This window comes from Balaenoptera ricei, chromosome 6 (assembly GCF_028023285.1).
Source record: "Balaenoptera ricei isolate mBalRic1 chromosome 6, mBalRic1.hap2, whole genome shotgun sequence".
Classification (NCBI taxonomy): Eukaryota; Metazoa; Chordata; class Mammalia; order Artiodactyla; family Balaenopteridae; genus Balaenoptera; species Balaenoptera ricei.
The window spans coordinates 118,617,245-118,639,797 of NC_082644.1; the positions used below are offsets into that span (position 1 = coordinate 118,617,245).

A 22,553-nucleotide genomic window follows, 5' to 3' on the forward strand; every position below is an offset into this window, starting at 1 on the left:
GACCTCTGGGATCAGAAGCCAAACAAGTGTTTTTCCTTTCTTAAAAGCTTCTAACTAGAGTGTTCACTTTGGAGAGAGGCTTGTATCTCAGGGAGGGTAGGAGGGGAAAGAATCACCCTCAGAGTGACTTCAGTGAAGAGCTTACAGACCAGCATGGGGCTCGGTTCAAGGGAGACAAGCTTCAAGTTTAAACAGTAATTTGTGCATAATTATCCTCACAGGTTGATACAAGATAGTTAGATTAAATAAATTAATCAAAGTACAAATTGTGCTGGCAAGCTCCAGCATCTGGCTTCTCCTAAGGCCAACCTGCCAGCAGCACCAGGGCTGCGTTTCACAGCCCCCAAATCGGAGCTGGCAGGTGACGGGGGCAGAAGAGAGCCAGTCACACTCCCAAGCAGGGGAGCCAAGGTGGCAATCAGAGGGGCGGGCGGAGGGAGGGCTCCGCTGAGCTGTAACAGTGGAAGCCTTAAACACAAGATCCATTACAGCCTGAAGGCCCACAGCCATTTACACACCATGGTTGGAAATAAATCCTCGGGAAAGCAAAGATCAAGGGGAAGCAGCCATTAATACGCCTTGCCTGAAGCCCAGCTCAAGCCAGATCTCTTGTCTGCCAAGAGGTGTGACCGGAACGCTCTCTTTCTCTCACCCGACCCCCTCACTTGGAAGTCAGGTTATTATCAATATATTAGGATCAATGCTAATCTACTTCATTAGCATACTCCTAAGAACTAACATTTATTGAGCCCTGGGCAAAGGTCTTTACTTAATGCTGGTAACCCAAGGAGGTAAGAACTATTATGATTCCCATTTAAAAGATGTGGAAACTGAGACTCAAGGACCAAGGGACCTGCCCAAGGTCACCCAGTGAACAAACCACAGAGCCTGGGATCAATCTAGATACATAGCTGCACTGTCAGGGATGTTCAAGGTAGAAAAAACATTAACAAAGGAACGAAAACTGTTTCCATTTCTTTGTAAAAGAATAATTGATTTGCATGAACATGATCCCATGTGTAGAGATTCATGGTAGAATTAGTAAGCGGGTCCCTGCTATGAGGTGAAGTAGCAGCGACACACAATCTGGCAGAAACACAAACCCATGGCCACCGGCAGACAGACACAGCCCAAAGAAGCTGGGTCAAAGGAACAAGGGAGAAGAGTTGACAGAAAAGTGGTAAAACACCACCTTGATCTTTTCGGCTGTCAGCTCCATCTATACCCATCAAGCCAACTGATAAACATCTTTCTTTGCAGTTGGTGGGAGAACAAGGACACAGGGACAGCATCTGTTGCTGCCCTCCGACTGGGACCCCTGCACAGTCCCATTCAATGGTCACGTCTCTCTGGAACCTGCATCAGAGTGTCACCCTTTCTGAGCTTCTCTGCAGGAAACCCTTTACACTCTCCACCCATCACACTCCATTACTCAGCTTCCAAATTCAACTTTCAAACAAACTGTCTCAAACATCTCCTATTTTCTTTCAGAAGAAGGCATGCAAGAGTTTTGCCTTTGTGTCCTGTCACCCCACAAGTAGCTCCAGATGATACAGTCACCCCTCATCTACAAAGGACTGATACAAGACTCTTTCTGCAACACTGAAAGATACTTTAGGAAAGAAAGCACAGGCAGGAGGAGAGGGACCACGGGAAGGAGGGACAAGGAATGGGTAAAGCCGTGAGGGATGGAGGCCGAACCTGGACTCTGGGAAGAAGTCCTCAAATCACAAAGTGAGCCAAGCCTAAAAAGACTGAAGGCGCCTGGTTCACAGCACACTCCTGCAGCCCTGCCCCCCAAGGTTCTAGGGCTTGGCTTCGGGAGGGTCTGTCCAGCCCACCGCAGTTAGAGCTGGAGGTGAGGTTGTACACATAAAAATAACAATACTCCTGGGGACTTCCCTGGTGGTCCAGTGAGTAATAGTCTGCACTCCCAACGAAGGGGGACTGGGTTCGACCTCTGGTCGGGAAACTAGATCCTGCATGCATGCTGCAACTAAGAGTCCACATGCCGCAACGAAGATCCCTCGTGCCACAACTAAGACCTGGCGCAGCCTAAATAAATACATTTTTTTTTTAAAAATTAAAAAAAAAACGGGCTTCCCTGGTGGCGCAGTGGTTGAGAATCTGCCTGCCAATGCAGGGGACACGGGTTCGAGTCCTGGTCTGGGAAGATCCCACATGCCGCGGAGCAACTAGGCCCATGAGCCACAACTACTGAGCCTGCGCGTCTGGAGCCTGTGCTCCACAACAAGAGAGGCCGCGACAGTGAGAGGCCCGCGCACCGCGATGAAGAGTGGCCCCCACTTGCCGCAACTAGAGAAAGCCCTCGCACAGAAACGAAGACCCAACACACCCCAAAATAAATTAATTAATTAATTTTAAAAAAAACAACAAAAAAACAATGCTCCTAGACCTCTTGATGTTTGTTACAAGACTGTGCTTTTTATACTTATGCTGGTAGTAGGTTGCAAATGAAGTTTGATGTGGCAGACTTTTAAACTATATTGTTTTAGCTTGAATATTCTATACTTTTTTTGTTTTTTTATAAATTTATTTATTTATTTATTTTTGGCTGCGTTCGGTCTTCGTTGCTGCGTGTGGGCTTTCTCTAGTTGCGGCGAGTGGGAGCTACTCTTCGTTGTGGTGCGCAGGCTTCTCACGGCGGTGGCTTCTCTTGCTGCGGAGCACGGGCTCTAGGTGCACAGGCTTCAGTAGTTGTGGCACGTGGGCTTCAGTAGTTGTGGCATGCGGGCTCAGAAGTTGTGGCTCGCCACTCCAGAGCGCAGGCTCAGTAGTTGTGGCGCACGGGCTTAGCTGCTCCGCGGCATGTGGGATCTTCCCGGACCTGGGATTGAACCCGTGTCCCCTGCATTGGCAGGCAGATTCTTAACCAATGAGCCACCAGAAAAGTCCCTGAATATTCTATAATAAGCTTTTATAAAGTATAACATGCTAAATCACTACAAAATTTGTTGTATTACAAGAAGGGTGTAAATAGTTTATTAATAAAATGCTTTGTATGCAAATTTAAAAGAAAAAGAAAAAACCAATACTTCTTTCTCTGTGGCAGTGGTTCTTGAGCTTGTGGGGGCCACAGACCCCTGAAAGGATCTTGATGAAAGCTGAGGATTATTCTCCTGAAAAATGGACCTACATACATTCATGACCCAACAGAAGTCTGACCGCAGACCCCAAATTAAGGACTCTTACGTTTTGTGAGCTACTTTTTGATGACATATATTTTATCAAACAAAAACAGGCAAGCAGCAGTCAGGGTGGGAGGGAGTGGACAACCGACAGGCACAGAATATATATAATATAATTCAATGCCCCCTCCAATCAAATGCTTAAATTATTTCTATGACATCTCGGCCACATGCCAGCAGAAGCCGTAGGAATGCATGAGTACTGTTGTGATGACCAAGATCAGAGATCATTTCTACGGTCCTGAAGCTTTGGGGAGCTAAGTTATGTTTTAGCGACTCAAATTTAAAGATGACAACAACAACAACAAAACCCTGAAAATATGACATAATATAGTTAAATTAGGGAATTACAATTCACATAAGAAATTCTCCTTTGCCAGCCCACATATATATTTAAAATGAGATTACAGACAATGACCTTTGTGACTTATAAAAATGCTCGGGGTCACAGATCTCACAGACAGTTAGTAAACTTTTGGAAGTTTCTATCCAAAGATTTTACCTAAAAGAAGAGCCATTTTCTAACAACGCCCTCGTTATAAAGACACCACCATGTTCTCCAAACAGAAAGCAGTTGCCCTGCCTCTGTGCCATTGAGACAGCAAAGGCACACTAGAGAACAAAAGGATCTGAAGTCAGATGATCCCTGCCTCTTCCGGGCCGTTTACAACCCGCTGGCCTGGGGCAGGTCTCTTAACTTTTAGGAATCTGAGCTCCCTCTTCAGTAAAATAAGGCTAAGAGGCAGAGTTATGATGATGACGATGGTGACAGTGACAATAACGATGGTAACTAACACATACCAGCCCTCTTCTGAGCCCCTCGCATATACTAAGCTTTTGATCTTCACAACAGCCCTGAGGGAGATACTGTCATCAACCTCATTTTACAGATCAGAGAACAGGAGTAAGTTGCCCAAGGTCACAAGTAGTAAAGAGAAGAAGCAGGACTTGAACCCAGGCAGGCAATCTGGTCCCAGAGCTCCTGCTTTTAATGCCACGCTACACAGCCTCTCCGGCTGGATGAGATGATGAACGCTTACACACTTTAGAAACTGTAAAGTGCTGAAACAGGGACTTCCCCGGTTGCCAAGTGGTTAGGACTCCACACTTCCCCTGCCGAGGGCCCGGGTTCGATCCCTAGTTGGAGAACTAAGATCCTGCAAGCCGCGCAGCACAGCCAAAAAAATAAAAAATTAAAAAATAAAGTACTGAAATACAGTATAAGACACTTCTGTAACGTTCACTGTCTCCTTTCTTTGCCCTTTTCATATCTGCCTCAAAATAAGATAATCTGCCTTCTGTTTGTATCCCCAAACTAGTTAAAAAAAAACAAACAAACAAACTTAATATGCATTATCCTTCAGTAAGTCAGGCCGTGAGTGGAATGCACAAACCAAATAAAGACATCTCAGCAGCTGTGCACCGAGGAAATAGAGCGGCTAAGAGTCACCTCCTACCCAAACATCAAGAAAAGTGGGACCTGGAACCCTACAACCCCACCTTCCCCCTCAAAAACACGTCACTGGAATTTTAATATTGACTTCAAAGACAAGGAAGCTACTTGGTTAACTGAAAGTGTTTTGTTGGCTTGTCTTCTTCTGTTGGGCCTCGCTAGACACTGGAAACAGCCTGGTGAACAGGCGGGCAGCGCCCCTGTCCCCTGTCCCTTGTCCCCTGCCCCAGCTACCGGTACTTACAGCCCATCGCGAATCACGCCACGATCTGGGCAAGGGGGGCTGCGGGAGTACAGGGGGGTTACCTCACCCTGACTGGGGGAGTTGGAAAAGACTCTCCCGAGTACGTGACCATAAACAAATATGGAAAAATAAAGTGAGAGAATATTAGCCAAACAAAAAGAGGGGTGGGGCCTGTTCAAACAGGCCACTTCAACAGCAGGAGGGCAGGAGGGCATGCAGGTTGAGTACGGAGCTGGGGTACCATGTGAGCCAGACCGTTACCAGCTACATTACAGAGTCTGTCTTCATCCTGAGCGCAAGAAGAAATCATCACCATATTTTAAGCAGGAGACTTGTGAGATCAAACTTGCACATTTAAAGATCACTGATGCTATGTGGGGAGAGACAGGAGGTGGTGAGACAGGGAGGCCAGTTAGGAGGCTTCTGCAAATGTCCTGGCTATGAGAGAAGACACCCTGAAGGAGGGTGGGAGTATTCACTCATCCATTTAGCAACAAACACTTACTAAGCGCACGCCAAGCACTAGAAGCCATGGTTCGACCCCAGTGCTGGAGGTGTAAGGGTCCAGTGCAGCTGACGTGCAGAGGGAGTGAAATCCAGGAGGCAGGGATGCTGCCTGATTGATTTTGCTGGTTGTCCTTAACCCACCCCAGAGCCGGTGTTTCCAGCACTCCCCTGGCTATCAGCTCCCAAGTCCCCAACTCCCTACGAGGCTGGCCTTATCTGATGAGTGGGAGTAGAAGGTGGAGGTACAGTCGTTGGGAACTGCCCTCCAGACCCCACCGGGGTGCAGATATTGTCAATGTGCCTTTAGGATCAACAACAAACTGGAGGCTTACGAGAGCCCTTTCCCATCTTGTGACTCATCAGAATAAAGCAACTCCACCCTCTGCGAACCAAAAGCTCTGAAAACCTTCCTCAAAAGCCATACGTGCCCATCACTTTGTGACTGAGAAGGACAACACTTCACAATTCGGAGGACATCTCAACAGGAAAGGCAACATTCCCCATAAGACATCTTACTAGGAAATTACCACACTCCGGTTCTATAAGCTGAGGTCCCCAAGCACGGCATTTTGGCCGAGGATTCCAATGAACTGCCAGCAGGATAATGTGGTGACGCTCTCTGAGCTACTGTGAAAATGCATTAAAATCTCAATGTTTGAGCTCATCCAAGCAAGTAAAATGAACACGGACTGCTCTGTTTTAGACTGGGAAAAACAAGGATAGGAGAGCGTTGGCCTCTAATCCTCTGAGGTTTCGCGGAACATTTTAAAGGCATTTAGATAGCACCTCTGCTACCCAAACCAAGCTGACGGTAATCTAGTTAACCAGCAACGTCTCCACTGGCTCAAATTAAGTGTTATGGGGGAGAGGGCATGGCGGACGGGAACTTGCAGCGCTGAAAGGAAACGCGTACCCACCAAGGGCTTCCTCTGTGCTGGCCCCGCGCTAAGAGTATTACCTGCCCAGAAAAATAAGTGTCTTCACACGCATTTTTCAGGTGAAGAGGACGAAATTTGGAGAGGAACTATATAACATACGGAAACCATCGCAGTGATTTTCACAGGAAAGAAAATACAATTCCACCTGATCACTAAACAAAACTCTTCAACGGCTGCCTCATTATTTTCTGCTCACTAAGAAACAGAGGTCGAGAATTCATTTTATCTTAAAACCCGGGTGGTTCAAATTCTCATCACAAACACCATGGATGATGTAGGATTTTGAATCAACTCATTCTCTGGGAAACATATTGAACTATCAAGTGTGATTTTAAATAGCGAGCTAGTGGTCAGGCAACAGGAGAGGACACAGTACAGGCAGCAGGCCCCAGCTCGCCCCTGGTAAGATGCTGAAGTCAGTGCACAGGGCCAATCTCACCCACAGGCAAAATCAGCCTTCAGGGCTCCAGGTATTTAAATGAAATTTAAACAGACCCCTTCGCTGGGAATTCCCTGGCGGTCCAGTGGTTAGGACTCGGCACTTTCACCGCCAGGGCCCGGGTTCAATCCCTGGTCGGGGAATTAAAATCAAGCAAGCCCCATGGTGAGGCCAAAAAAAATAAAAATGAAAATAAACAGACCCATTGACAAATAAGAGAGAATAGCAAATGTGTAGCACCCTTTGTAGTCACTAATCCATATCAAAAAAAACACATGGAGAGTCCTTTTAGGACAGAAACAGGTCAGGTCTCATGTCAACGGTGGCAACAAAGTCAGTACTCTGTTTTTTTTGCCTTTGGACACAAATATAAGATATATATTTAGTGTCCTCTTAAAATCAATGAAAACCCCTTAAAACAAGCACAACCTGGGACTTCCCTGGTGATGCAGGGGTTAAGAATCCGCCTGCCAATGCAGGGGACACGGGTTTGAGCCCCGGTCTGGGAAGATCCTACATGCCACAGAGCAACTAAGCCCGTGCACCACAACTACAGAGCCTGCGCTCTAGAGCCCACGAGCCACAACTACTGAGCCCGTGTGCTGCAACTACTGAAGCCCATGCGCCTAGAGCCCGTGCTCCGCAACAAGAGAGGCCACCGCAATGAGAAGCCCATGCACCGCAACGAAGAGTAGCCCCCGCTCGCCACAACTAGAGAAAGCCTGTGCGCAGCAATGAAGACCCAACGCAGCCAAAAATAAATAAAAAATAAAAATAAATAAATTTATTAAAAAAGAGAAGAAAAGAAAAAACAAGCACAACCTTAGGCTACAGCAGAATATGGGCAAACTGGTGACATGCCAAGGGCAAACAAACCAGAAAAGTGTATATTACAGCAATAAATTTGCATTTGCGTTAAGCACAAGACAGAATTAAAATGCACCAAAGTATAAAAACAGGATGATATTTAAGATCTCAGGAGTGCAAGACAAAATTTCCTTTATGTTCAGGCCCTGTTCTAGATAAGTTGCAGGTGTCAATTAAGTCACCCAGCGCCCTATCAGTTATGTTCCTTTCTGACAGTAAAGACAGGTAAACTGAGGCATAGAAAGGCCACTGATTAAGGGGGAAAAAAGACCAATAGTGGAGTCAAGAATTATTATTAAAATCATGTGCTTTGGGCATGTTGATCAAGTTAGCGAACTGGATATATGCTAAGTTCCAGGAAGATGGGAACTGATCAGTTTCATTCACTGTGTCTAGAACAGTGCCTGCAACATAGTAGATGCCCAATAAACACGTGTTCAATAGATGGATTAGATATTTCCTAGCAAACAGCACACTACTCAAAAGCAGTTTGGAAATTAATATGATTGAGCATTTTATACCAAGTGCAACCACTTTCCCACATATGAATGCATGCACACACTCAAAACCTGCAGACTCTCTCCCTTCCAAATCTACTGTGTATGGTCATCAGAAGAGCGCCGAGCCCAAATGCTCAGTGGCAGCAACTACTAATAAGTGATCGATAATTCGAGAAGCTTACTGACTGAAAATCATGATGGTACGATGTAACCCTCTAACCCTAAAACACACAGAAACATCCAAACGGGGAAAAAATAAGAGCAACTGGCATCCCATGAACCCACTGGAGGACTAAGTACAATTCCTGTTAAAAAGGGGAAAAGTGGGCAGGGGGCTTATCTTTACACGGTCATCCCTGGAGTCCCCACCCACGCCAGGAAGGGGATAAGAGGCTCCAAGGCAGTACCTTTCTTTTCATGACATGCCCAGCAAATATGTCAGTTAGTTGCTAAGATCCCAACTTCTCATACCATACTTATCACATTGGAGCTTAAAGCAGATGAGGGTACCTGCCTCTCTGAATCTGCGGGGCCTGGGGCTGCTCTGCTCACGGAGGCCAAGGCAATTGCCCTGAGCCACATCCATGCCTGGGCTGGGCCCCGCGCAGTGTTGGTCTGTGCACAGACTGCAGCTGTCAACGGGTCACACCCACCCCCGTGGTCCCCTCTGATACGGCATGTGGACTGACCACTGCTGCTGCTTCACTGACAGGGGCATCAGCAGACACAAAACCACAGGTAAATGGTGATATTTTAATGGGCTTCAACAGCGAGAGAAACCTCTCTGCTTGCCTGGACATCCGGATGACACTCCCTTTTCAGGCTACCGAACACTGCGGGTCCCAGTTAGAGGGCTGGCGGTCTGGCCCTTGGACAAGTAACTCTCTCTATAAAAGGAGGGGCACTGCCCCACCTGATCGTGGAGGTCCCCTTGAGATCTAACACTTGGCCAGAGGAGGCACAGCACCTGGAGTCTGTTTGGAAATATGGGGAGGGGTTGGGGGGGCTCAATTACGGGTGTCTACTGTGTCCCCGACGGGAGGCCTTCAAAGTGACACCAGAGCCCCAACACTCGAGGAGAGGGGACGGACCCGGAGGGTGAGCAGCTGCGGCAGCGCCATCAGTGCAGCTGCTGAAAGCCTGTGGGGAAACACAGACCAGACCAGCTCCGCCTGGTCATTCTGGAGGCTTCTCTGCAGCAGCGCCTTAATCTCTGGGCTCCTCCCAGAGGAACCGGGCTGCGTCTAGCGGAGCAGCCACAAACGAAGCTAGAGATTTCAGAAAGAGCCTCCAATCCACAGGGTTGAAGCAAGTTTGACGGTGCAACAAGCTACTGACTTGCCAGAACCTACTAGATGAGTATACTGTCCCCGGGGGGAGTGAGGGTCTTGGGAGTTTCGGTCACTTGGTCAAGTCAGCGAGGAAAAGCAGCAGGCCGAGCAGGGCCCCGGCCCAGGGAGCGCCGCAAGCAGCTCCTGAGAGGCTGCTGGCTGCTGGAGCCTCCCAAACAAACACGTGACTGCTGCAAAAGAAGGGGAATGCTGACGGCACAGGACCGACAGGCCGAACTCCTGAGCCCAGCCCAGAGGTCCTTAAGATTAGGGCATGGCCGCCAGAGAAGGGATAAAGCCTCTCCGCGCTCCCTTCCACACCTCCTCCCTTTCAGTTCCCCCACAACGAACAAAAACACAAAGCTGCAAAAAGTCAAGGGCAAGTAAACAGCAGCAGACTCAGAAGGGAAAAAACTCAAACTGATCATCTAAAAAGGAAAGAGGAAGAGAGTTAGAGGCTTCAATGTACTTAGAAATAGCTACTAGCAATAACAACTATTTACTAAAGGCCACTATACATCCTACCCTGAACCAGAAACTTCATATACAGTTTCTAATTAGACATTCAGACCAATCCGATGAGATTGGTATTATGCCCATTTTCTAGTCCAGCAGGCTGAGGCTCAAAGGTGTTAGATAACACCCAAAGTCTAAGTCCTAACACAGGACAAGGCTTACCCTTGTGGGGATAACAAACAGGCAGAGGAGGATAAAAGCTGTCACAGGTGTAAATGCAGGGGCACCTAATCTGGGTACATCTCAGAAGACTTCCCAGAGGAAGTCTAAGACCTAAATGACTAAGACTTTTCCAAAGAAAGGAGGGAGAAGGAAGAAGAGCGTGTGCAAAGACCCTGAGATCCGAAGATCCTGGGGAACCGCAATGCATTTTGCAGACGAGAATTGGCAAAAATAAGAGCAGGGAAAGTGGGAAGAAAGGAAGCTGAACGCTGAAGGATTCACAATGAAATGACATGATGTCAGGAACTGCTTTCAAATACTCCAGCCCTCACCCCTGAACCCCAAGAAAGAGAGTAGGGGGATGTGGAAATCAATGACATAAGAGTGGCAAAATATTCTGAGTAGACAATGGCTCATGAGATAATTCTCTTACTTTTGTGTAATTTGAAACTTTCCACAATAAAAAATTTAGGGGTTTTTTCCCCCAGAAAGAAAGGAAGGAAGGAAGGAAGGAAGGGTCGGGGCTAGAGCAGGGAGCTGGTGCCAGACCGTGAGGCCCTGCACCCGGACTGCTAATGGTAAACAGGTCATCTGCCAGGCTCTGTGCTGCATACTCAAGGGAGTATTCACGTAATCCTCACAGCCACCCTAAGACGCAGGACTGTTCGTGCCATTTTGCAGATGAGGAAACTGAGGCTAAGAAGTCTGGCCAAAGGTCTGTCTGCTTCTGGACTCAGGCCCCTGGGTGCGATAACTAAAATGCCTCCCAGTGCCAGCCGGGAGCTGGAATTAAGCCTAAGGGAGATGGAGGCAACCACTGAGGAGCAACCAATCAGGTGTCTTCTCTGTCCAGGTCCCTGGGAACTGCCGAGCGGAAGATGGCTGCAGTGGGTGGGAAGGGGCAGGGAGCCAGAGGGGAGGCAGTAGCACCGCCCCAAGCGATAAGGGGGGCCTGGGCTCAGACAGCGGCAGTCAAGGGGGAGAGGAAAGACTAAGAGGTTTTGGAGAGGCGGCATCAGTAGATCTTGGCCAGCAGGTGTGAGGGTCCGGGCACCCCACCACGAGGAGCAGGTCTGGGGGCGGGGGCAGGGTTTCAGCTCTGGGCTCCTTCTGCCCGAGAAGCCCGTGAGTCCCCAGTGCAGATGTCCAGCGGGCACTCTGACACAGGGGTCAGGATCTCAGGCGAGCTTCTAGGCTGGCTGTAGTGCGGTGTCATCCGTGTACGGCTGGCAAGTGAAGTGGCAAAAGACATGGGCTGGCCCAGAGCAGGCGCAGACCACAGGAGAGAAGCACTAGTTATCTCTCAGCTCTTTCCCAGCTCACACCCGCCATGAAGAAAAGAAGACAAGCAAAGGGGGAGGCGTAACATCAGATTCTTTCTGCACTTGTAATGATACACCTCCTTCCCCACCGTCAATGTGCAACTTACCAGGAACAAAAATGATATGGGACAATTTCCCGTCTACTAAACATTCCTGGAAGAGAAGAGAAAGTGCCCTTTTCAGGCTCTGGTTACAATCTACACAAAGCTTTGGGCAAACCACACAAACCCAATCAGCCCAGAAAAGGCTACTATAAGACAGCCAAAGAGGGACTCAGGCTGAGTTACCCTCACCCCCAGCCCCGGACAGAGTGACTCCTGCAGGGCACGTGCGACACACAGCCAGCAGCCGCTGCAGCCTGCCCAGGGCAGCTTCTCAACAGAGCTCCTGCTCCTTTACAGAAAAAGAAGGAGGGAATCACACATCTGACTCCAGGCCACAACAAAGTGACAATTTTCAGAAACCACAACTAATAAGTAGAACATAAAGATATGGAATTAGGCCAAAGCCTTGGGGTGGAACCCACTTAGAACTATGGGGGCATCAGGTGATTTTCATGACGGCTTACACTCGGTGTGTTACGGGAGGCTACTGCTGTCTAGAGAACCTCTGAAAGGTAATCTTCCCCTAAGGGCCTCTAGGGTTGCTGCTCTGTCCTGGTCTGTTCTGAGATGTTCTGTAGCGTACACAACAGTTGTGCTTAAGAAACGTTACTGGACAAGAATTCCTCTCCTCTACTCCCCGGGTTACACTTTCATTTCCAAAACCACGGAAATGCATAAATGATTCCACTGCTCCTTCCCAAGTGACAGCCAAAAGGGACTCGAGAGATCTTCAGTCCAGCTCTTCATTCTACCAACAAGGAAGCTAGAACCCAGAGGAGCAAAGCCACGGGCACAAGGGCACACAGCTGGATAGCAGACAGCCAAAACCAAATCCCAGACTCTCGAGACCTCTGTCCAGTGTTCTCATGACTACCGCTGCCTCGATAAAGCTTGACCAATAGTATTAAAAGGAGTAAGAAGAAGCACTAACACCATTGCACGCTCACTACACACTGGGCACTGCTCTGGGTACCTCAGGTGTATTACACTCATCAGTCCTCACAACAGCCCTATAAGGCAGAAGTGTTATTATCTACTTTTGACTGATGAGGAGGCTGAGAAAGAGGGAAGGTATGGAACTCACCCCAACTCACAAAGCCGGGGAGTCAAACCCAACAGAGTCCGATTCCAGAGCCCTGCCTGTAATGAGCACCCAATTTACAAAACGGATATGATCCAAGTGTTTATTTTTACACGGGCCCGTGTGTGCAAACATTTTCCTAAAGAAACAACGCTAGAAATCCCAGACTCGCCTATGATGTTTTCCCCACCAGGTAAGAGGACTACAGACCAATGGGAACTCTGAGCTCTGAGGGCAAGGCCTTATCAAGTGCCAAAGTGAGAGGATTCCTCCTCAGTTTGCACAGATGGTCTGCTCTGGGCAAGACACAGCCCTTCTCACCAACTTCTCTGCCATCCCCGCATTCCTCATTTCTTCCCAGGCCCCTCACCCTGTCTTCACCATCCCTCAAGTCCCACATCCCATCCAAACCCCTGGCTCCGTATCAAAAGGTTACCAAAAGGTTAGCTATCTTCCTCACCAAACTCCCAAACCTCCAGATTTTATGAGGAAAGAGCCCCCTCCCACTAATTCATACTAATGTGTGAATTGTTGATATCTATGCCCAGGCTTCCTCAGGGGCAAAAGGTGCTGATTACCTAAAAGAATCTAATTTGTAGAATTTCAGAAGAATATACTAAAGTCAAGCTTGGGAGGCTGTGTGATACAGCGGAAGTCACTGGAAGACAGGCCCACACTGCCTGGAAGTCTGTCCTCGCCACTCTGTTAAGATAATAATACCAGCCCCTAGAGAGTATTTGCTCTGTGCCAGGTAAGTGCTGTACTTATATTACCTCATTTAGTCTCAACGTATTTTTCTGTGGTGGGTACAACTATCGTCCCCATTTTAAAGAATAGAAAACTGAGGCACAGAGAGGGAAGCTTCATCGTTGTCAGGTAGCAGAGCTGGGATGTGAACCAAAGTGGTCTAGCTCTGAAGCCTATGCTCTTAACCACTGAGCAATACTGCCACTCCGTAAACAAACACACACATACGCTTAGTGTGCCGGGAATTGTAACTACCATTTATACACACGTATGACATGTGAGTTGTCCTAAGGCACTTCATACGCATTATTTCATTTAATATTCCCTATAACACTATGATACAAATACTTGTATTACCCCCATTTTACAGACGAGGAAACGAATGCTTTAAACAAGTTTTTCACGTGTTCAAGGCACAGCGTTAAGTGCAGAGCTGGATCATATCTCAGGCAGCCTAACTCCAGAACTTACAGTTAAGCCCTGACGTTTCTGACTGTACCTTCCTTTACTTCTGAATCCAACAGTATCTAGAAACCCCGGAGATTGGTTTTGTTTGGTTCTTTTTCCTATTTGGTTGTGTTACTCTTTGTTCTTTTCATAATGGCTCGCACAGTATCAGGGCTTTGGGTGGGGAGGGAGGAGAAGGGCGCAGGGTTCAAGGCCAACCAGGGCAGTCACTACTGCAGTCAAACTCACTCTGCTGGTAAGTTCATGCTCAGTGCAGGGAGCCAGGAAGGTTAGATTTAGGTGTAAGAACACCTGTAAGAATGGTACCTGGCACCTCTGCTAATAATAACAATCCAGAACAGTGCCTGATCCAAAGTCATGATGCTTAAGGTTTTGGGGGGCATTTAAGTGATTTTCTTTCCTCATTATGTTCTGAATGAATCCGTATTCCCTGAGTGAGTCGGGGGGTGGGTGTGGTGATAAGGAAAACACTAGGAACAGAAATTAGTTATTGATAACACACCAAGTGGGATAAGGATCTAAGAGGCTGATGGAGTTGACTCGCCTCTTCCCAGTTTTCGCATTTCTGCCAAAACAACAGCTGCCGCAGAACACCTGACATCAGGTGCTCTCGCTCAAATTAGCCTGACTCAGTCAACTCCGGACGACTTCTACCAAGTCCCATCCCCTCCTGAGCACCGGCTGTCAACCCGGCTCTCTCAGGAAGGGAACACCAGATGACAGGTAACACAGATGAAACTTCCAACCTCAGCCCTCAAAGAGCTTATCATCAATCAGTTCACCAACTGACCTCACCTTTCCTTCCAAATTACCCGTCTGGGATCTGGCCCTGGCCTCCATCACAGGACCTCAGAATTTTCTCTCATCTACAAGTAGCACAACTAGATTTCTCAGTAATGGCCCAAAATGGAAATGTCCTGATGGCACTTCATCAAAAATACAAGCAAGCAAACCACAAAAGGGGTTGTAAATTAAAAATTCAACAGAAAACCCTTTTTACTTACTCCTTCATTCATTCAGTGAATTTTAATTGAATGTGCACTGAATACCAGGAGCCCTGCTAGGCGCTGGGGACTCCCCCCTGGGAACGAGAGAGACACAGTCCCTCTCCTCAGGGACCTAAAAGAGGACGGGGCCCCTAAGGGAAAAGGCTCCGTGCTGCAGTTTTAACCAATCCTACCCGTTAGCTCCATGATGCCAAAACGTCAAGAGCACCTTCAAGGCTGGATGTGAGGGACATGAATGTTATAGCAACTTAAAGCCACTGAGTAACTAGGTTCTGATAAGAACAGCTCGGGAGGGTAGAGTGGAGGAAATGTCTTCAGACTTTCCAACTGAATACCCTTGGAATTGAAATTTGCTCTTTCTCTAATAAAAGTGAAAAATTAAGCATGCAAAAACAAAGAAAAGGCAGCGCCAGCCCCTTCCTCAGGGCCCATTTCCCAACCCCGGGAGAAAGTGACACTTCTGGGGTCTTTGCTGCTTGAGACATCACCAGGAAAAGGCTGAAGTCTTCGCCCCCTTTTCAGGCAAATACACAAGCAGGCTCCTGCCACAAACAAATGAAGAAAGTCAAAGCCGGAAATCAAAGCCTGGAGACAGGACACTGGAAACCTTCGGAAAGGGGCCTTCAGAATAGTTCAGCCTAATTCTCAGCATATCTGAACGTAATAAGCAATAATAATAAGAACAATCCAGAACAGTGCCTGATCCCAAGTCATGATGATTAAGGTTTTGGGGGGCATTTAAGTGATTTTCTTTCCTCATTATGTTCACATTCACTATCTTACAGCAAGAACCGCGTTGACGCCAATTATTTTTTGCCGTCATCGAGAGCTTGTCATCTCTCTACAGAACAATAATCTATAGGTGCACAAGAGTTGAAAGCTAAATTCTTTCCCCAATTCAGCATGGGAAAAGTGCTGCTCCCAGCAATTTGACATCATTTCATCAGATTAGATTAATTTTTATTTTTTTAGGTTAATTTTTAAATGTGTTATCCTAACAATTATGCCAACTACCATGTAATTAATATTCTGACTGACTTTACAAAAATTACAAAATCCCCTAAAGAAAATAATTAGTCAGTAAGCGTGAATGAGACTTCTCTATGGCCAATGGCACATAAAATAGAAAGTTCATCACATAATGGGCGGTATCAAAGCCTTTCCCACACTTCCTTCAATTCTTAGCCAACAGTGCAGAAAGCTGACATTGGCAAGTTACCCTAAACTTCACCTAACATATTAATGCACTTTCCAGTTTAAACTCTTCGAGGGTAAAATGAAGAATGATGAAAGCTTTTGCAATTAAAAAGCTCTTTTCATTTGTAAGAGAGGCATGATAAACACATATCATTGCTGCTTCCATATCCCCAGCTGGAAATTAGAATACTGGCTTATTTCTTGGGGCTACTTCTTGAGTTTATTAAAGAAATGTACATAAGGCATCCTTACCCTTGTTTTCCTCTTTTCTTTCAAGGTTTGAAGTACAGTATTCGTATAATAGATCTTAAATCCCTTCTAGAGTAAGGGAAGGTATAAATAAGCAATAGTCAAATAGGACATTGTCTACCATAACAGAAATAAAAAACATGTTTCCTCTGTAGCCCACCTTCGAATAATTGGCAGGGGCTGCCTAGCCCCAGAACAGAGTTGTGAGCCCAGAGGTGGCCTTAGCAGGAAAGAATACAGAGGGTGGTCAGTGATGTCTGCCCTGGACAAGAGTGACAGTTTGAGGGCCGCGTCCCATGTATTTGCCATCTCCATCCTTCAGTAAACCACTAAGAATGAGTAAAATGTGATACCGGTTCATGAATAAAATATAATATATGAATTGCTCCTGCGATGAAGGTTAAAGGGGGAAAAATGTTTGCTATAGTCAAAACCTTAAGCCAAACCTGATTACAGCATCAAGTTTTAGAGGAAAGAACACTGACCTACGTCAGGAAAGGCAAATTCTAGTCTAGCTATGAAGCCATGAGCAGGTTGGTTCACTTGGCCTTGGTCTGCTTGGCTATAAAATAAGGGGATAAGCTAAACTTCTCTTAATCATTCTCTTTATTTTGCCAATTAATGGTATAAGACTCCAAAATCCCCTCTCTGCTGGGGCACTCGGAAGCTGGTGAAAGAGCAGGTACTTTAGAGGCATGCACCATGCCAGGAAGTGACTGAAACCCCTACGCCACTCACACTGCTCATATGGGACCTAAAATCTGTGATACATTTCTACATCTAGTTTTAACCTCTAGCAGCTCCAGGACAAGAATTTCCACATACATGATATTTGTTTTCCTTAACACATCCTCTTTTCCACCTGAGGGCAAGGGTGGGGGGCAGGGACAGGGTCTTCTATTTTAATACTCTAATAAATTCAGCAAACAATTAAAACTACCTTCATTCAAAAGTTAAGAGTCATCACTTCAAGTTAAAACCAGTCGCTTCCACTGGAGTCCCACGCACTCATGGTTTCGAGATCAGCCTAAATCTTCCCACCATTGAAAAGTCTCCATCCCTCAAGCCTATTCCAAGAACATTACCCACATGATACATGAACACAGCTTCCACGTCCAAACACCAAAAAGCAAGACTTTCCACCAGGAGTCCAACCAGAAATAAGTCACCTACAGATCAGATCCCACCCAATCACCAGGGAAACTCACATTAAGATGTCCAAGTGTGCCCCTGGGGAAATAAGGAAGCTCAAACAGAACAGCCTGAGAGGGCAGGGCTATCTGCGTAGGGCCAGAACAGTCTCATGGCTGGCCCTGGCAACTGCAACAGACATCTCTAATTTCTTGTCTGCCCTGTGTCCTCTCCTGCCTCTATCTAATTCCAAGCAGCCCCAATTCCTGTGCTTCAGCTGATCTGCACGGGGCAGTCAGAGAATCCCACCTCCTGAACTCAATGAGCTGTCTGGGTAGGTAGGGGCCACCTACCAAACAGGGTCAGAATCCGTTTTTTTGTTTTGTTTTGTTTTGTTTTCAGAATCCGTTTTTAGGGTCTGGTGTGGACACCTGGAGATCACCTGGTAGAAGGACCATGCAAACCTACAGCTGCCAGTGTGTCTTTTCCACCACTGGGAGATATCGGGCCAACACTGGGAAGCAGGCGTAGACAGGGCAGGAGAGTGACAGATCCCCATACCACCTGGGCACCCTGATCCTCAAGACTGAAGTGGGTCTCTGTCAACAGCAGCCCAGAGCTTGGAGGACAAGCCTTATAGGTTAAATGCACATATCCCAGGTTCAAGCTCCTTCTTGAAGTGCCACACAATAAATCGTTTCTCCCAGAGTCTCAGATTCAGCTGCCAGGGTTCCACTGCAAACCAAAGAATGTTAAATACTCCTACAGACAAATTCAAAGGAAAAATTCTACACGCTGGAAACACTGTCAAGGCTCACCTGTCACTTAAGACCTGAGAGGGAAAAGAACCACAGGAAAGAGGAAAAGGATGACGGACAACTGGAGGGGGCAGAGCAGTTCACAATCCGTAACTGTAAGAACAACTATCTCCAGGGAGGTAGCAGTCTAATGAGAAAAGCTTCCCCAAATGTTCCAAACATATATTCTAGCTTTCTCTCAGCAGCAAAAAAACAAAACACAATAACCCACAGCACCCAAACAAGAGGAACTTGTTAGTAAACAAACTAACTGTTTCCAGGCTTATGAGCCTAATTGTTCCTGCTATTTTTACACTACAGCTTAGTTTTCCTTCTACAGCTGTCCTAAGGTCTACACCACGGGCCTGCCTACTGCAGGAAACCATGAATAGCAAATTCTAGGGAGAGTGTTTAGAACAATCTCCCTCAGACGGGTGTAGAATAATTAGAGAAAAGAGAGTATTAGGAGGTTATTTATTTTATACATAGTATACACACTACTATGTATAAAATAAATAACCAGCAAGGACCTACTGCTGTTTATCTATTTTATAGCACAGGGAACTATACTCAATAGTTTGTAATAACATATAAGGGAGAGAATCTGAAGAAGAATACACACACACACACACATATACATATCACTGAATCGCTGTGCTGTACACCCGAAACTAACACGATATTGTAAATCAACTATACTTCAATTAAAAAAAAAAAAGATGAAGAAAAAAAAAGAGAGATGGGGACTTCTCTGGCGGTCCAGTGGTTAAGACTCCGCGCTTGGGTTCGATCCCTAGTTGGGGAACTAAGATCTCGCAGGCCACGCGGCACGGTGCGGGGGGCGGGGAGAGAGAGCCAGTAATCTACCAAACAGTACTCTAGTGATGTTCTTCCATCAACAATGGGGAGGACAGGCCAAGCAACATAAACCATGTGAGTGGCTGCACACTTAGACCAGCAGTCCTTCACCTTCTGGGGGTCAGGGACCCCTCTGAGAATCTGATGAAAGCTAGGAAGTCCTCCCCAGAAAAACACACACACACACCCACAACATTCTGCATGTGATTTCATGGGGTTCAGAAAAGCTGCTCCCTACACCCAGCAGCCTGGTTAAACGCACCTGACTCTGAACAATCCTCAAAGACTTCAAAGGACTACATAATCTCTCACAGGGAAAGTCTGAAACTTCCAACTCTGTAACCCGATGCTGAATCAAGAACAAACAAGGAAAGAAAAACCCTCACTTTCTGCCTTTATGAAATGTAAGAAAACTTGTTTTTTCCTGTTTTAGCTCCATGTCTGACACGTCCCCCTTACCTTGTTTGACCATTTATATGCCTGAAGGAGCTGACTGTAGAGAGGGGTTTTGTCCTGCACGGGATCCAGACTCAACAGCCCACTGTTATGGAGAGGATGGTTCTCAGAAGGCTTGCCGACCAAGTTGCTCAGACGTTCCAGCTCACTGAAAAGTAAACAGATACAGCAAATAAACCCGAGTCCACTGAAACTCCAGGGCTAAGCCAACCACATTGGTCAACCGTTGTTCTTCAAACTGCCCATCAAAAGTCCCTTAAGAAGAAATACTTTCTGAAAGGTTAAGAAGACTAGGGCCACTTGAGACAACCCCTACCTGGGGGCTGATCTTGTTTTGCAACTGAGCTCTCTGGCGCCGTGCTAAAGGAGAACAAGAGTTAAGAGCGATGAAATCAATAAGCTTCCTAAAATCAGCCTTGAACAACTCGAATCATTCTCTGAGGGGATGTGGTGGGAGAAGAGACTTTCTGGAATTTTGAAATGCAACATAACACTGCTTCTCACTAACAGTTTTCAGACCCACGTACAGATCAGTACCTTTGGCAGAACAGCAAGTACCTGAATAAATGATGATTATTTACCATTCACACAGAGATAGATTCGTACGTGGTGCTTCACAGATGGTAAAACTTAACAAAACAAAGAAGAGATAAAATAAACGGAATGGGAAGACACCACCGAGGGGCTGTGTCAAAGAAACATGCTTCAGTCTAGCAAAAAAAAAACCTCTAGAGCAGCTTGGGAAAGGGAGCCAACAGCAAAAGCACATTCCAGAAGCACGCCAGTCTGAGGGGCCAGTCTCAAAGTGTCAACAAAGGCTTTGTAGGAACAGCTTCTCATGCCACGCTCATTCTGGAATCTTCAGCCACCTTCTTCTTGGTATTGCTGTCTAAAGATTTAAGAAGGCAAAGGGGTGATGTCAACATTCTTAAACTTTCTACAATGGTGAAGGGTTACAACATCCTGTATATTACCAAGGGAAGCCAATCAAAGAGGAGACGGAAGAGAGGAAAGAACCACCAGCGCATCCCCTCAAGCAGGGAAGGTATTAACTGGCACTGCACCAGAGAACAGCAAGTGGGTGTGGGAGTTGAGGAGGGGTGTGTGATTTCCTGGCTTTCCCCCAAAACAAGAATGGCAACTACTTAGAGGAAAATAAATAAATAAATAAAAAGAGGCTCCCATCATTTGGTCACCACCTCCTCTTCCATCCTACCTCCTCCTTCCATCTGGTTACTAAGGAGACCAAGTTGAGAAGGAAAAAAAAAAAAAAAACCCAGCCACTCCAGAAATTATAGGATGACTAGCTCACCCAATGCCTTCCCCTGATAAGGTCAGTTCTGAGAGGTAAAAGGCAAAAAATCCTGCAATTCTAACCCTCCTGGAAAGGACTGACTCTCATAAGCAGGGGAAGTCAAGTCCAGGACCTAACCAATTAAAAAGTGCCTACTATGTGCCAGGCATTTTACAAACATCCTCTCACTTAATTTCACTTATAAAGTAGAAGAAGGTGACTTGTAAGAAAGAAATATACAATCCTTAACCCTAAAAGACCACAAATTAATATTTGTTGGGGGGCAGGGGGAGGTGTAAGCAGAAGTGATTAAGCTGGTTAAGGCCGAGATTAGGTCTCTCTAGAGGCAGAAACTTAACAGGACCAGTGAGAGTGGGAGTGAAAGTACTATCAGGTGGTTTCGGAAGGGGTAGGGGAAGAAAGATCAAAGCCTATTTTGTCGTGTTTGGGGGTGGGTTAGAGTGGAACTGATGAATTCCAGGTTCAGGGACGAAAACCTGGGGCCAGTCAGATGGAGTGCACTTGGCTTTGGGGCAGCGCTGAGCAGGTCCTGTTTGGTACTATTTTATCAGACATGGTGGGGCCAACAGGGCCCACACGTGAGACTGCCGAGCTGAGATGAGGAGTGGAAGTTCCTGGGAAGAGCACGTCCCCCAGTGAGAAATGGAAGGACCACTGAGGAGGTCCAGGGCGGCGGGAGACAGCCAGGACCTGGAGGCCAAGAGAAGGGAGACGAGAAAGCGGGGGTGGAGAACGAGGTGGCCCTGAGGGGCAGGGAGAGGCTTGGAGAGGAGGGAGGGGGAGCAAGAGAGCAAGGAAAATGGACAGCAGCCCCTGACTATGGAGACTCGCGCGGGGTCGGGACAGGGTGGGAGGTCCCCGGCCCCTTCAGCCGGTACCTACTTGAGGTCCCGGTTGACCGAATGCAAGTTGTCCTGGAAGTGCGCAATGAAGGCCTTCTCCCGGCCCTCCAGCGTCTCCTTGTTCCGCATGCCATCCTTCAGGCAGTCGAACACCCTGCTCACGCTGGAGCGCAGCGCCTGGATGGCACTGATGGCCTGGGCAAAGGCTTCCAGGTTCACGCCGACACTTAACACGTCCGCCATGTTGCCGCCGCCACAGCGGGCCCTCCAAAACCAGCGAGCAAAAAGCCGCGCTCGCTGATGACGCAAGCCCTCGAAGGACTCTGGGAAATGTAGTTCTCGCGGGGCGGGGCGGCCCAGGCGGTTCCTCAGAGCCCTGTCCCAGAGACGGTTTCCACTTTAAACATGCGTGGGCAGGAAAGTGCGCCCCTGGATCTGGGGAAGTCGGGCTGCACGCTCGGCTTTCCTAATGGTGACAAGGAAATACAGAAAGTTCCCTCACTTCCCCAAACTTGCACTCTTGGGAGTCCCATGGAAAAGAATTGCTCAGAGCGTTAAGATGTCTGTGGTGTAAGGGTTGAATAAAATGCTTCCAAATTCGTAAATCAACAGGGGAGAAGGGAAATTTCTTCCCTACAGTAGAATGCCAACTAATAAATGTAGAAGGAACGAAGGAAAGAAAATTACCATTTGGCAACCGTTAGATTAATAATTGATTCAGGTAGGAATTGAAGGATGCTAGTGGGTGAAAGTGTGAGGAGTAATAGCATAGTTACATAGTCTCAACGTATCATTCCACAAGAAACTTGCTAA

General features: G+C 47.1%; 1 protein-coding gene across 2 annotated transcripts in view; it reads right to left on the bottom strand.

The window, feature by feature from the left end:
• Positions 1 to 22,003, bottom strand: part of MED27 (mediator complex subunit 27) — a 200,405-nt gene extending 178,402 nt beyond the window's left edge. For both annotated transcript variants that reach the window (XM_059926605.1, XM_059926606.1), the window contains exons 1-2: positions 21,781 to 22,003; positions 19,587 to 19,731 (exon numbers count right to left, since the gene is read on the bottom strand). In XM_059926605.1, coding sequence (XP_059782588.1) covers positions 19,587 to 19,731; positions 21,781 to 21,983 — 348 coding nt within the window. In that variant the 5' untranslated portion in view covers positions 21,984 to 22,003. The remainder of the gene's footprint in view (positions 1 to 19,586; positions 19,732 to 21,780) is intronic.
• Between the last annotated feature and the right edge of the window lie 550 nt (positions 22,004 to 22,553).